This window comes from Pimephales promelas, chromosome 18 (assembly GCF_988280905.1).
Source record: "Pimephales promelas chromosome 18, fPimPro1.hap1.1, whole genome shotgun sequence".
Taxonomy (NCBI): domain Eukaryota; kingdom Metazoa; phylum Chordata; class Actinopteri; order Cypriniformes; family Leuciscidae; genus Pimephales; species Pimephales promelas.
In genome coordinates, this window is record NC_142786.1 from 15,169,078 (window position 1) to 15,184,986 (window position 15,909).

A 15,909-nucleotide genomic window follows, 5' to 3' on the forward strand; every position below is an offset into this window, starting at 1 on the left:
CAAGTCCTTTAAGTTCACCACGGGACACAATCGAACGGCACGCGAAGTCCAAGGAAAGGCACAACAGATCCGTACGCCGAAGATAGCAGCATCGACGATCACCACGGAAAACAGTTCATCCGCGTGCAGAAACTTGGAAGTGGCAGGCTGCTCGCCGAAGCTGGAGGATCACCGCCAAAGCACATCTCGTAGTCGGTAGAATGGAATTAGGTTACGTTTTCACTGTAACTACTCGCTGGTTACAAAACAGTCCACGCTTCCGAAGTACTGATGTCCATTTTTGTTTATTTATTCCAGAGACACCGTGAAAACTAGACACAAAGGAAAACCAAACCATAATTTTACACACAACACCACTACAAACACAAACCAACATAATATACAAAGTATTAAAACATTTACCGTATTCGCCTGGTAACCAACAGTAGATTTAAGTCAGGAGCACTATCCTGCGGTCTTAGTTTCACATCATTACATTGACGCTGACACGTCCAGCTGAATTAATCAGCACACACAGGATCACATGACCTCAACTTCAACGATAGAATAATAATAAAATACAAACGGCAACCAAATTAAGAAATTCACCATACAGAAATACACATTTAAACTATGAAATCCAAAAATAAACTATAAAGTCAAAATAAACATTAACCACTCAAATCACCAAAATATCATCCCCTCAGCTGACCTTCCAGCATCAGCTACAGAGATTATAGGCATTTCTCAAGTCGACCTTTTTGAAGTACTTTGTGGGACGTAGCTGTTCGAGGGCAGCTGGAACTAAAGGCAAAGGATAACAAAACTTAACAGTGATCTCATTTAGGCTGCGGTAATCAATACACGGACATAATCCTCCATCTTTCTTTTTCACGAAGAAGAATCCGGCTGAAGCAGGAGAGGTGGATGGTTTTATGAATCCTCTGGAAAGCTGTTCTTCTATGTAGGCTTTCACAGCTTCAGATTCAGGCTTTGAGAGAGGAAAAATTCTTCCTCGTGTGGGAGTGGCTCCTGGGATTAGATCAATAGCACAATCATGGGGTCTATGAGGAGGAAGTTGTGTGGCTCGCCTCTCACTGAAGGCTAGAGAAAGATCGTGATACTGAACAAGAATCTTCGATAGATCGGGACTCTCAGAGTGGATGGTCTTTGGAGTGAGTTTGGTAAGGGAGTGAAGGCATTCTTCTTAACAGGCGGTAGACCATTGGGTTATCTGCTTCTCAGTCCATGAAATTACGGGATTGTGCTTCTCCGGCCAGGGTAAACCCAGGATGATGGGGTGTCGTGGGGATTCAATCGTGAATAGTTGAATGAGTTCGGAATGAAGAGTACTGGTATGTAAGGTGACTTCTTGAGAGATGTATTGGATCTCTCCTGTACCCAACGGACGCCTGTCTAATGCTGCCACAGCCATCTGGGATGTATATGGAAGAAGAGAAAGATGATGAGTTCTCGCGAAAGACAAATCAATGAAATTACCTGCAGCTCCAGAGTCTATTAATGCAGTGGTATTAACTGTTTCCTCTCCAAAACACAGAGTAACATCAAGTTCAAAGGATTTTGAAGAACTGAAATGAGAACTCACCACTGCTGAATCTCGTGAGATGGGTCGCTTGGGACAGGTCGCCCTCATGTGGCCAGATTGTCCACAGTACAAGCATAAGTGATTGCTTAATCTTCTCTCTCTTCGGGCATTAGGCGAGTGTAGCCGATTTGCATGGGTTCGGTTTCCTGACTAACGGCTGAATGTTCAGTGACTCTGCGGAGCTCGCCGAGCTCGCATCAAATTGTCAAGACGAATGGACAGATCAATGAGCTGATTGAGTGATTTCCCCTCATCCCGACATGCCAACTCCCCCTGTAGATCAGCATTGAGACCCTTGCGATAGTTTCAGCGGATCATCCTCCCAGCCAGTTTGCGCAGCGAGAGTGCAGAAAGAGAGAGCGTAATCTGCAGCCGAGGATCCGCCCTGGCGTAACAAAAGCAGAAGTTCGCCCGGTTCCTTTCCACCGGCGGGATGTTCGAACACCTCTCTGAACTGTTGAAGGAAACTGTTATATGATGAAAATGATAGTTGACCACCCTCCCAAAGTTCCGTTGTCCACTCCAGAGCTCTTCCAGTCAGTAGTGAGCATATGAATGAGACTCGACTCTCATCAGTGTGGTAAAACTTGGGTTGTTGATTGATGAAGATTGAGCATTGCAACAGAAATCCTTTACATTTGGAGGGACATCCATCATATTTGTCTAGAAAGGATAGACGAGGATTGTTGGAGGGGTTACTCACAAAGGGAATGGTTTGATCGGAAGCTGCCGCTGAAGTAGCAGGTGCAGGGGGACGTGGAGTGAGCGTTTGCATGGATTTCACCAGCTGTTCGATAAGCGCAGTTAACTTGACGAGTTGTTGCTGGTGTGAAGCTAGAATAGCCGCTTGAGATGTAACCTCAGTGGTAAGGCAATGCATGGCTGCTGGATCCTGTGGTGGTGAAGTCTTCTGTGATGCAGAGTCTGAGACATTCGGATCCATTTGCAGTAGTTTATTAGGAATAGTCAGACAGGCCGAAATCAGAAATCAGCATAGACAATGTTAGACAAACGATACCAGGCAGAGGTCAGGGCAGGCAGCAATATCCAAAATCTAAACGAGAACAGGCAAAGGTCGGGGCAGGCAGCAAACAAGGAAACAGGAGTCGGTAAACAGTCACAGGTCAATACACGGGGAATCAATAGACAGTAGATAAACGCTTGGTAATGTTAGCCGGTGCAAAACAAGACTTCGCAATGCATGCGAGTCAGAAGGCTGTTTATATAGAGGAGAGAATTGGGAACACCTGTGCAGATGATTAGACCTAGGTACGGGGCTTATGGGAAATGCAGTTCAATACTCTGGTGAAGGAGTTCTAGGATGAGCAGAGAGACTGCACCGTATTGAGGGGAAGATTCAATCTCCAACAATCCAACAATCTCCTTTCCTCAGTAAGAGCATTGAAAATGGGCCGTGGCTGGGTCTTCCAGCATGGCAACGACCCGAAACACACAGCCAGGGCAAGGAGTGGCTCTGTAAGAACCATCTCAAGGTCCTGGAGTGGTCCTGGTTCAGTCTCCAGACCTGAACACAATAGAAAATCTTTGAAGGGAGCTGAAAGTCCATATTGCTCAGCGACAGTCCCAAAGCCTGAAGGATCTGGAGAAGGTCTGTATGGAGGAGTGGGTCAACAACTAACCTGGTCAACAACTACAGGAAACGTATGATCTCTGTAGTGAGGTGTGCAGAAAAAGGGACACAAAGATATCGTTCTGCTAAATGGAGTTTCTTACAGCTTCACGTAGCAATTTTAGCAGATAGTTTTTAGTTAGATTAAGAGATTCTTTTTAATGTCATTTTAATTAAAAACATAGTGGACAGAAAATTATTATTGTAAACATTAATTCACTTATCTATTATTACATGTTGCTACAGTGTTTTATACATTTCGTATACAATAACCTTACTGGAAAAAATATAATGAAAAATAATATAAGATTTAGTTTTGTATTGACCACTACATTATAAACATTTTATTACATTCCTATACCACAGCAGTGGTCCATTTGTGGCAACACTGCACTGTTTCAACAGAGATACTCAAAAAAGATGCTTGGTACAATGACTACATTAGTTTTGAGTCATAAAGTACAATGCAAATGTGATACAGTATACTTATATTTAAGGTTAATTGTGAAATATTCATAAAATATACAGCACACAAACCTATAAGTAGTTGAAGACTACACTCTCTTTGCTTTTATATTTTTGCCCACATCAAGATTTGCTTAAAATTTCACAAATTGCAAGCAAATTATTCTCATGAGTAACAACTTCCCTCTTATTACTGGAAGCAATGGAACTGTCTAAAGGAAGGCATCGTCCAAAGCAGTAATAACATGGTGTATGTATGCAATAATTATGCTCAAGGATTTAATCAAATTGTGAAATTTTTCTGTGATATTGATTACGTTTTTTGTTTTGTTTTTTTGTGCCACAGGAAACTGGAAACATAATAACTGAGGATAGGGATCTCAGTCTATGCTCATTCCCTTTTTTCACTTTGGTAATCAGATCTACTATGTGCATTGTTTTCCTGAATTGAAATGATGTGAGATCAGTTCGGCTGATATTAAAGGTGTTTTATTACATTTTTGCATTTGGAAAATGCTTATCCAATGCAAATTGTTGCATGTAAGGTACACATTTAATCAGTCCATGCTTTCTCTGGGACTTGAACTGAAAATTTGAACCAGGAATTCTGTTTTAGGTCAAAGTATGATCTTATGAAAGTAAGTAAAATCGCTTTAAAAAGTGATGTTACAGGGTTATTCTGATATACTTCTGTAGTTTTTAAAAACTAAAAATTGTTTATTGGAAGATTTGACTGTTGACAGCGGAAAAGATTTATTTGTAGGGGTTCTAGCATGAAATGCTGATTTTAAGATTTTATTATTATTCCACTGCAAATCCTGGCCCTGGGGATCAGTAATTCACACTCACAATGGGATGCCAAAACATTTGAAGGTTAAATAAAAAATGAAATAAATAAAAAACAACTTGAACCACTACAGCCAAACAAATTGTTAAATATCTGAAATTACTTGAAAAATCAACTTTTTCAAACTCCTTGTATGCTGTTTGTCCCATTTGCTCAAAAGTTGAAATTTGCCAAGCATCTAGGGACCCTCATGGCAAAAAGTTATGGAAAAAATTGATCGAATTAACTGTTTAGCAGTTAAATTTTTTTTATGGTTATCTGGTTTTGTCCATTGTGAGTAACATGCCTATATATTGTGCAGACAAAGTATGAACTGTGCACATATGGAGAACAAGTCATCAGTTTCCAGCATTGTTTGATAAATGTTTTATTTCTAAATTATGGTGCACTTTTATATAATTAGTTAGCAAAGAAATATGTAATGCTTATGTAGACCATTATAATGGAAAAATTGCTTTGCTTTGGTGGAGATTACACAATTTTATTTTATTAAATTGTAATTTTGTCATTCTACAGTACTTACTAATAAAGTTTTTTCCCCAAGTTTTGCTTTTGCATTCAAATTTAGACAAATTCACTATTGTAACACTTAAAATCACATTTTGTCAGTACTGAGCTGTCAGTTTTGACAATTGTGCCACATAATTGTGAAACCTGAAAAATTATTTGCAGTAAACATTGCTGTTACCCATCATCATTTATTTCAAATATCTATAACAAAATGTGTGAGCATGCTTAGCGTATTCAGTAGTATTGTTTAAGCCTTTCATTATTTTTTGTATGTGATTTAGGATATTCTTGGTCATGGATATTATTTCAAGTAGTCTTTAACCCTAACAGCATAGATGGCATTATGGTCTTAAAATGCTTGAACCCCATTAATTGTGGTTTGCAGCTAGATTTCTTACAGTATTTGTAGCTTTACATTCACTATTTATAATAAAAAGCATGGTACAAAATTGATCATGTATCGAGTTACCATAACTGACTAAATTAGTTGATTCATTGTTACCTACAAATCTTAAAACTGAACAAATAAAACAAGGCCATGTTAAAAGGCAAAATGTTTCAATAACAGTTTCTAGTATTTTGAGCTGGAGTTGTCAGCTTGTTCAAGTGTGCTTTCTATATAATATTATCACTTTATTATATAAAACTGATAAACATTTTTCTTCCCAGGGAGCATGTGCCCAGAACACCCAAGTTCACATCTTTGCCACTTGTTTACTGCTGATGCGTTTACACTCCGGGACAGTTATATGCTTTAGTCTTAGGTACTTGGTAGAAATTTACATCTTGCACAGATAGAGATAAAAAATTTATTCCAAGTTAGACAGCACAAACACAAACTCCAACTGCCAGTGGCTCACCTGGGCCTTATTCATTGAGACTACAACAAAATGAACAAAATCACATCAGATTGCAGACAAAAGAAATAAGTCATTGTAATCCATCATGGGCATTTGAGTGACTCGTAAGGCAAGCTTACAATACATGACTTTTGACCGGATTTTGCCATCACAGACAGATTTCCAAGGTCCGATACAAACCCCCCAGATCGTGGTTAAATCACTTGTTAATTATGAGCAGTGACATGATCTGAGCCAGCCTCGAGCTGTCACATATGCTATAATGATATCCAACAGGCCACATGATCTTTTAGTTTTCTGCAATGCAACAATGTGGAACTAATACAGCCAAATCACATTGCAGATGGTATAAATCTCAGTCTCAAATTTCGTGCATTAATTTGTGAGAAATGTTTTTGTAAACACTTTACAATAAGGTTCATTTGTAAACTACCTTAGTTTACATGAACAAGAATAAACAATACTTCTCCAGCATCTTAGATAATATTAATTTCAACATTTACTAAAACATTTTTAAAAGTCAAAAGTTTTATTTGTTAACATTAGTTAATGCACTGTGAACGAACATGAAAAATGAACGGCTGGATTTTTATTAACTAACGTTACCAAAGATTCATAAATACTGTAACAAATGTATTGCTTATTGTTAGTTTATGTTAGTTAATACATTAATGAACCTTATTTTAAAGTGTTACCCATTTTTCAATGTTGGTCGAGACTGCCTCTTGACCAAAGCTTTTTCAGTTTGTGCACCTCAACAGAGTTGCGCTCTGCTTCGACAAAATTACAAGAAACCCTTTTGTTTACTGTGAGCACCACAGCAATTCCGGTAGTTTTGCAGTCCAATAGTGTGAGCTTGCCTTTAATGCATACAAATTTTGAACACACCTTTCCATCAAAACAGGTGTCTGCACAAGGAGACCCAGAGGGCATGCACACTTCAGTAGAACACATGAAGTAAATCTGTTTGCAGGGAGGGGAAACAGAAACCATCAGGTTACCAAATCAGATTCTGGTCATGTGTTTTTGTTTAGTAGTTACCTCCTCATTTAGATATTTATTGGTGGACAAATCCATGAACTGAAAGGCTTTAATCTCAAAGCGACGCTGGTACTGATTCTGAGGCAGATGTTTCACATAAAGAATGGAGGTATTGCCTGAATCAAGAGGATTGGGGCATCTGCAGAAAAAAACAAAACAAATCAAATTATCGAAGATAAGCAAAACTTAAGTACATATTAGGGATGCTCATTTTGACCGTTTAACCGTTAACCGATAGTACAAATTTTGACCGATTAATACTGTCAGTTAAACGGTTTAAAAGTGCTTTTTATTTATTTATTTTTTTTGCTGCATGGTTTAAAAACAAAACTAGGCCTATATAGGTTTTACTATATATTTAAAACTATGCGTCAACTCACGGGGCGCATCGACACGCGCAACTACACACGTGCCTGGCCTGCAGACATTTTTTACCGAGTTACCGAGCAAGCAAAATGAAGCGATCGAAAAGAAGCACTGTGTGGGACCATTTCAACAAAAAGGGTGACGACGAGGTTATCTGTAAAATATGCTGCGCTGTTTTAAAATACAGCAGTAGTACAAGTACGATGCAGTACCATTTAAGAAGCAAACATCCGCAAGCATCGTGTGATGAAGGGCAACAAACTCTCCCCGCCATGTTATCAGGGAGAAGATGCGATGCACAGCGATCTGAGGAGATAACGCAGAGAATCTGTTCAATGGTTGTAAAAGACACTTTGCCCATAAGTGTCGTCTGTGGTGAAGGTTTTCGAGAGCTACTGGGCTATATTGAGCCCAATTACGAAACCCCATCAAGACCCACTGTCACCCGCTATTGAAGGCCGCTATGAGGAGAGAAAAAAAAAATTGCTTAAATCGCAACTCGAAAGCACAAAGTGCGTGGCCCTTATGACTGACTGCTGGACAGCACTCACAACGGAGAGCTATATAACAATAACGCGTCACTACATCGATGAAGACTGGCAAGTTAATTCAGCTGTCCTTCTAACACAGAGTATACCTAGCAGACACACAGCTGAGAACCTTGCAGCTAAACTAATTGATGCGGTGGAGACATGGGGAATTAATGGGAAAGTATCTGCATGTGTTCATGATAATGCACGCATACATCAAGTTCTTAGTAGTCTTTATCATTTCGAAAGAAGTTTACTGAACTAAAATTCAAGCAAGTTAACAGGAATTATGGACGTTAATGGAAGTTATTGAAGTTAACTAAATATAAAAAGATTTCTATAGGTGGCATTTCGAACAATTATGCATCTGACACACAACTTTCAAATTTTACATTTTATTTTCTAGCTCTCAAACTGGGCTCTCATAAACAATTACAACCATACAATCAGTGTTAATTGGTTAAATTTCACTCATTGCATTAATGACATGATCATTTCAAAATTCAATTTAAAATTCAAATCTGCATCCTCAACTCAATGCAATGCTACATTGATGCAAGCATCTTTGCTTTGAATTTAAGGTTCTTACCCCTCAAAAAGCAGAACCAGGGCACTCTTAGCAGAGCGTGGATATGCCACACAGTAGTGAACTAGAAGAGTAGCTGTAGGTTTTGGAGATCTCAGACGCAACTCCAGATATACAGGCTTCCCCAAAAGAACATGCAAGGGCTGATGACACTGTGGATAAAACTTGGTGAAAGTCTCATCTGCAAGGAAAAAGGAGAAAAAGAAAAGACAAAATATTCTAAAATCACTATTCTGATCAACTAGAACAACCAGCTTGACAGCTATAGAGCTTCACCCTCAGAAATCAAAAGCTGAACTCCAAACAGTCCTTCAGAGAGCAGGTATGGAGGAAGACTGGGACTCCTAACCATGTACCCTGCACTGGCAAGCACAGGCCTGGAAAGCAAAGGATCAGCTGAATGCTTCTGGTAGCGGCATTCAACCATCAATCTAAGGAGCACAAAATAAAGAGGAAAAAGAGATTGAAATAATCTTTACATAGCCATTTACTTAAAGCTAGCATGAAACAGAAGTAGCGAAAGGGTTTTCTTCACTATTGTGGCATATACTGTATACTGTACGTGTGAAACGGCTCAAACAAGAAAAAAAAAAAAAAGGAAAAAAAGTAGGACAGGACTTGTTTTTGTCCATGGGGAATTGGTTGATTTTACCACCCATGTGATCAAGGTGAAATCAGCTGAAAAGGAAGGTTGTTTTAGAAAAAGTTACTACTGTGATGAAAGATTATGAAGGTTTGGAAGTTGGAACCATGCACTAAAAGACCAGGGGCCTATACCATGATGGTGGCTGAACAAACTCTGGTTTGGTCAACTTGAAACTAATCCTAACACAAAACTAACTAACACAATTGTAACCAATTCAATCATGAAGCCATTCATCAACTTTATCAACTCAGACTTTGATCCAGAGTTCATGGAGCACTTCCACATAAAATTGTGACACCAAATCACATGTCTTGAACCAGAAAAACTGCTGTTCACTTGCAGAGAATCAGCAAGATTCGAAGATCTATCTATAGGTTCATTTAAACTATCCATCCATCTTCCGCTTATCCAGGGCCGGGTCGCAGGGGCAACAGTCTTCCAGACTTCCCTCTCCCTAGACACTTCCTCCAGCTCTTCCGGGGGACACCGAGGCATTCCCAGGCCAGCCGGAGACAGTCTCTCCAGCGTGTCCTAGGTCTTCCCCGGGGTCTCCTCCCAGTGGGACGAGCCCGGAACACTTCCCCGGGAGGCATCCAGGACAGATACCCGAGCCACCTCAGCTGACCCCTCTCGATGTGGAGGAGCAGCGGCTCTACTCTAAGCTCCTCCCGAGTGACGAGCTTCTCACCCTATCTCTAAGGGATCGCCCAGCCACCTTGTGGAGAAAGCTCATTTTGGCTGCCTGTATCTGGGATCTTGTCCTTTCGGTCATGACCCAAAGCTCATGACCATAGGAACGTAGATTGACCGGTAAGTCGAGAGCTTTGCCTTACGGCTTAGCTCTTTCGCTACAACAGACCGGTACATCGACCGCATTACTGCAGAAGCTGCACCGATCCGTCTCCCGATCTCCCGTTCCATCCTTCCCTGGATACTTACAACCCCAAGATACTTAAAAGGCAACTATTATGCTCCTTTTTACAAGATGAAATATTGGTCTCGGGTGTCCCCAAAATATATTTGTGAAGTTTCAGCTCAATACCCCACAGTCAATTTATTATAACCATTTGAAAATGTCATTTTTGGGGCATACGACCTTAAAGGGTTAGTTCACCCAAAAATGAAAATTAAGTCATTACTCACCCCCATGCTGTACCAACCCCGTAAGACCTTCGTTCGTCTTCGGAACACAAATGAAGATATTTTTGATTAAATTTGAGAGCTCTATAACTACCACATTGGCTGCCTAAGGGACTGCCTCTTGACGGCCCAGAAAGTCAATGAAGAAAATGTTTAAATATCCCAAGTGACTACCGTGGCTCAACTATATGTTTATCAAGCGACGCGAATACTTTTTGTGCGAAAAAACAAACAAAAATAACGAGTTTATTCGACTATTTCTTTTCTTCCTTGTAGGCCAGAAACGAGACTTTCCACGACGCATGCGCGAGAATTGCGAGAAGTCTCTTTAAATGCAAATGAGGTGCATATCCACGCCCTGCCTTTGGATGAGGGCATCACTTGCAGACCTATGGCAGTCGGTAAGCAGAAGGGCTGAGAGTGGGAGACCTGCCGTTTTGAATGTCATTCAGCCGTACATGTTTGAATCGGAATATATAAATAGTCTCTGATCAGACCCAGATGACGAAGAGACTTTGGAAGAATAAACACATGAGAATGGACCAGTACGTCTCGGTATGGTTATTTGATACATTTATGCACTTAGAGTTGTAATCGTGTCCCCTTTGAAATTATGGATGTCTAACAACACACACACACACACACACACACACACACACACAAACACTAACGTTGGTGCAATTTTTTGAAACCACACACACATAGGCTACTGTGATAAAGTTTGCTACGTACAAGCGAAATTACATTTATGCGAGGGACCTGTTGCGTGCGTCATGCTTACATTACTTGTCAAGCACTTGTGCTTCTGTGGCACATGTGAGTAGATGGCTAACTTGCAGAACAAGAACATATGCAGTTTAATACAATATCTCTAAAAAAAAAACAACTTTAGACGCATTTGTTGTCGAATTGGCTGACATTGACTGAAATGACCATTTGCTCAAAAATCATAAAATACACTTACTGTTACTGGAGGTGTCGTTGGATCGCAAACAGTAGACGACGATCCACAGTTGAGGATTAACTTTGAAGCAAGACCTGCTTTCAATTGACACTCGTTCAAAAAAAGATTCGCTAAAACACTTATTTACAAAGGAAAGGCGCCAATTAAACTTCCAAAATACAATACATCCACTGTGTTTTCAGTGGCTCTGAGGTCAGAAATAAGTGAAAACTAATGACTATGCAAGTCATTATTACATCCCATCCCACAACATAACACTTATGATTCTAGGAGACATTACCGGCTGTCGTTGAAACAATGGAGGATGTACAGATCACCGAGGGCGGGATCTATGCCACAACCACACTGTCAATCAAACCCCTTGCTCAATTCTACGTCACAAAGCGCTGAATCTTAGAACATCTCATTCTGAGACAGTGCATATGACTTATTGAGATTGTAAAAAAAAAAAAAAAAAACACTGGGTGGATTTATCATTCTAGGGTGATTTTGCTCACACACTGCCAACACACGTTTATGTTAAAACACCATGTAAAAGTGAATTTTCCATAAGTGCCCTTTAAACTCCTCCACTTGAGGAAGGATCTCTCCACCAACCTGGAGTGAGCAAGCCACCCTTTTGAGCAAGCCACTGAGGACCATGGCCTCGGATTTGGAGGTGCTGATTTTAATCCCAGCCACTTCACACTCGGCTGCAAACCATCCCAGTGCATGCTGAATGTTCTGGTGTGAAGGGGCCAACACGACAACATCATCCACAAAAAGCAGAGACGAAATCGCGTGGTCCCCAAACCTGACACCCTCCGGCCCCTGGCTGCACCTAGAAATTCTGTCCATAAAAATTATGAACAGAACAGTCAACAAAGGGCAGGCTGAGAAGTGTGATCCCCCTGTAGTTGGAACACACCCACCGGTCCCCCTTCTTAAAAAGAGTAGTTTCATTTAAACTAAATATTTAATAATAATTGTTTAACTAAAATTAATGTGAAAAAGATTAGGGGTATAATAATTATATAAAATCATAATTAATTGCTAAAAGACACAATTTTAAATTTAAAAATATTTTACGATGTAATGACCTTTAATTTGGAGCAAGAGAAACATTTCATCAGAGGTGTCACTTTGCTCACAGATGATTGATCTCTTACCTAGAACATAACCTGCAGGTTATCCACAATCTCACAACCTAAGTTACAATGGCAATGAACACCACTATAAGCCACTTTCATGGTGCCTAAAAGTCAGGGCTGGCTCAGACTTCACTGAAACATACCTGGCTATCCACCTAAAAAAAGCTTTATTGTATAGGCCCCTGGAATGTATATTAAGGAAAAAAAATAATAATAAAGGGGTAGCATTTTCAAAGAATTTATTTTCAAAAACCTGATAGGATTATCCCTGGAGATCACACCATACTTCAGGTTGCGGACTTTGATGAGTGTCTGTACCTCAGCCAGGTAAATTGTGGTCTCGCCTATGACCTGATGTAAAATGACAGTTGTTCTCATTTCTTTTAATCAACCAGTTGAATCAATGTAAAGGGCAGAGCCAGCACAAGGGTGTCAGAAGTAACAAAGGGGGTGTAACGTGATGTAAACGCAAAGTATCACCAGATAGTAAAAAACATGTGGCCCATTCAAGTAAATAAACCTGTCGCTACTAAAACTATGAAACTAAAAGCTACTGAGAAAATACAGATGTCAGCATTGCACTGAAAAATATTACTAAAATAAAACAAAGGAAAATTGCCGAGGCCATTATATTTGAAAATTTAACTCTTAAATTTAAATCATTTTAAATAATCCTTGTCATTATTAATTTTCACATTCATTTTGACTGAGGGGGCAGGACAGTCTGGGTGAGTGATTCACGCCCCCAAAGCTGCTTCTAAGGCAAAATACTTACATAAGAACGTGTTCCACACTCAGTGACAGAAAATTTGAAGATGGCCAAGTCTTTGTTGGAGATAACAGGTTTGCAACCAGTCTTCCCAGCAACAATCAAGCTCATGGGGTTCACAGGGAAGTTTATGAAATCATTGTGAACAGCAAACACAAAATTCTTATCAGCAGTGCATTCTGGGAAAACAAGAGGGTCAAGACAAATGTCCAAATTTGTCAAATCTAATTTATTATATCACAACAAGTGCATACGAACCTTAGTCTCGTTCCAACGCTAATAAATTTGGAGTTTTCTAAATGAGCTAACACATGCATGAGGTATTTGCATAAAATATACTCAAACCACAACATGTCCATAAAAGCATTCTGGACACTCTTTCCTTTGAAAAAAAAGGAATACCACCAGCAAAAAGAATACAACAGTTTTTATAGAATAGGATCACGGCAAAGGTGACAAATTTGAAAGCAAAGCAGAAAACCCTGCCTGACCCCTTGGGACGTTTCAAATGTATGGGTTTGTAATGCCAAACACCACCTGTAGGGAAACAATTTAACAATCAATTTGGCAGCTGTAGAATGTAAGTCTCTCTTTTCAACTGTAAGAGGCAATAGATTATGATAAGGGAATTGTCTTTTCTTCACTCAAAAACGCATGTGCATTAAGTGGACCAACCTGAAAATCCCAGGACTTGAGTTAAAGATGTGCAATTCATGGTACCATTGTTGTTACTTGTAAAACTGACTTGCCTTAATAAATAGTTCACAGCTAAAACTGTAATGTGAGAAACTAACATATAAGAAAGAACATACCATCCATGGGATAGTAGCAGACTGAGGTCATTGCATCAAAACAGCATCCTATGGTCAGACATTCCTCTTGCATTATACCAGAGGTGCTACATGACACTCTCTGATCGGCAGAGATGATACAGCCTTAAATAAAAACAAGAAAAGCGGAGTTAATTTGAGGAAAGAAGCAGGATTTCAAATTCAAAGAAGTTAAAGCTGGAATGTAGCAATGCGGTTGCAAGTTATAAATGTTCAAGAGTGAGTTTCGTGTTCACCCCCTGATTTGCTGTTCAGCGGTAACAGGTTTGGTGGGGATTGGGGAGGAGATGATTGAGAAGGTTGTGCAAGCGGTAGTTTTGCACACGTCTGATCTGACCGCACATTGAGCCGTTTTAGGGAAGCAGTGAGACTTTGGTTTGCGTCACAAGACAATGTAGCGACATCCAACTTTCCAGCTTCATTTGGATAGAGGACCCTCAGGGTATAATGGCCATCCTAAAGACAGAACAATCATAAGAGAAACCTGGGTACAACATGAAATGCATTTGCAACTAATATTTTAGGTAGGAAAGTATAGGGCAGAAGTCAAGTAACCATTTATAAAGAGCTTTTAACAGCTTTTAACATAGAGCTTTTTAAATTACCGTAAAAGATTGTTTAGGATTTACAACAGCAATAGGATACAATTATAGTAAAGCTAAAGTTAATTTTGATTGATTCACTTCCATTGCGAAGATCAGTAGTTATTAACTTGGCTAACACAACACCGTTCTAACAGAAAAACTCTTAACACGCTCCGGCCGCCCATCTGCACAAAACAGTGCCTGGTGTCTCGAAATTAAGTTGAGAGATGCTTGGATTAAGCAGAGGTGAAAAAATAAGAGTTTTTGGACAGCAAAAGAAAAAAGAAAAAAAGAGCATTTGTTTCACAGGTGCATCAAGACATTCCTGTTTGCTATTACTTTTTCTTTAGAACATGCACTGACCGTGAACCATTTACAACAGGACCATGACAGTGTACAACATTAAATAGATTGTTCATCCATCATGTTGTGTCATACCTCTATCCTATGCATATCTTTTGTAAGCTTTTAACCAAATCAATCATTTGTAACTCACTTTAGATAAAAAGCATCTGCCAATAATGTAAATCTTTCTTCTGTGGAACACAATTTTGGCAGTCAATAGGATTCAAACTTTCACAAATAAACAAAAATACCAACAAAATATTTTTCAAAATATCTTTTGTGTTTCACAGAAGACAGAAAAGCATGCAGGTTTGGAATGAAATGGGAGTGAATAAATGACTACTGTAATAGCTGACTTGATTAACTTCAAAAGCAGAACTGTTTCCATAACTTTAATACCTCCAAGGTGACATGACAGCCAGTATAGTCAACAACCAAAATATTACGTCCATGGCCTTGTGTCAGAGAGTATCCACAGGCTGCTGGGGCCTCAAGCACATTTTCAATTATTGCAAAACCTGAAAATATATGCAGAAAATTAAATGTCAATTAAACTGGCATGTAAGAATACCAACAATTGCTATAAGCTACATTACATTATAGCTTTAGTTATACTTATTACTTACCCAAGATTTTGACCTGACTGAGAGAACCAGAGGGCAAAATCACTTTCATAGTATTATTATTACAGTAAACTGCCAACTCCGATTTCATTATATGTTTACTGTTTTTAACCAGCACTTCTGATTTATCAGCTTCACCATCAGAATAATCATAATCTACGTCTGAAAAATGATCCAAAGAAGAGATCGGTTTTGAATTCCGTGATAGTAACAAATCAATATAGCACAAAAACAAAATTATTGTTTTCATTCCCTGCCAAGCCATGTGTGCCTAAAACGCAGCAAAAGATGCGTTTGAGGAAAAAAAAGAGCAATGCTTTAATATTCAAATAAAGTGTAACTTCATTCATAACACCTGTCTCCACCAGTTCCTATGATTCGCTGAAAATGAATTAGGTCACGTGACGCTTTTCTCAACAAAACAAAAGGCCTATAACCCCCTAATTATTGAATTCATT

The 15,909-nt window shown here is 39.3% G+C and overlaps 1 protein-coding gene and 1 long non-coding RNA gene across 2 annotated transcripts; both read right to left on the reverse strand.

Moving 5' to 3' along the window:
- Positions 1–265: 265 nt before the first annotated feature.
- On the reverse strand, positions 266–1,389 carry LOC148970956 (uncharacterized). The gene is made up of 2 exons (XR_016147319.1): positions 403–1,389; positions 266–311 (listed from the first exon to the last, which is right to left on the reverse strand). It is a non-coding gene; the product is annotated as an uncharacterized LOC148970956 (long non-coding RNA).
- Positions 1,390–5,832: 4,443 nt separating this feature from the next.
- Positions 5,833–15,792, reverse strand: LOC120464705 (zona pellucida sperm-binding protein 4). The gene is made up of 11 exons (XM_039654199.2): positions 15,455–15,792; positions 15,228–15,346; positions 14,136–14,355; positions 13,882–14,004; positions 13,076–13,248; positions 12,554–12,651; positions 8,697–8,851; positions 8,424–8,601; positions 6,939–7,077; positions 6,786–6,860; positions 5,833–5,917 (listed from the first exon to the last, which is right to left on the reverse strand). The coding sequence occupies exons 1-11, from the start codon at positions 15,714–15,716 to the stop codon at positions 5,909–5,911; spliced, it is 1,551 nt and encodes a 516-aa protein (XP_039510133.2). The 5' UTR covers positions 15,717–15,792; the 3' UTR covers positions 5,833–5,908.
- Between the last annotated feature and the right edge of the window lie 117 nt (positions 15,793–15,909).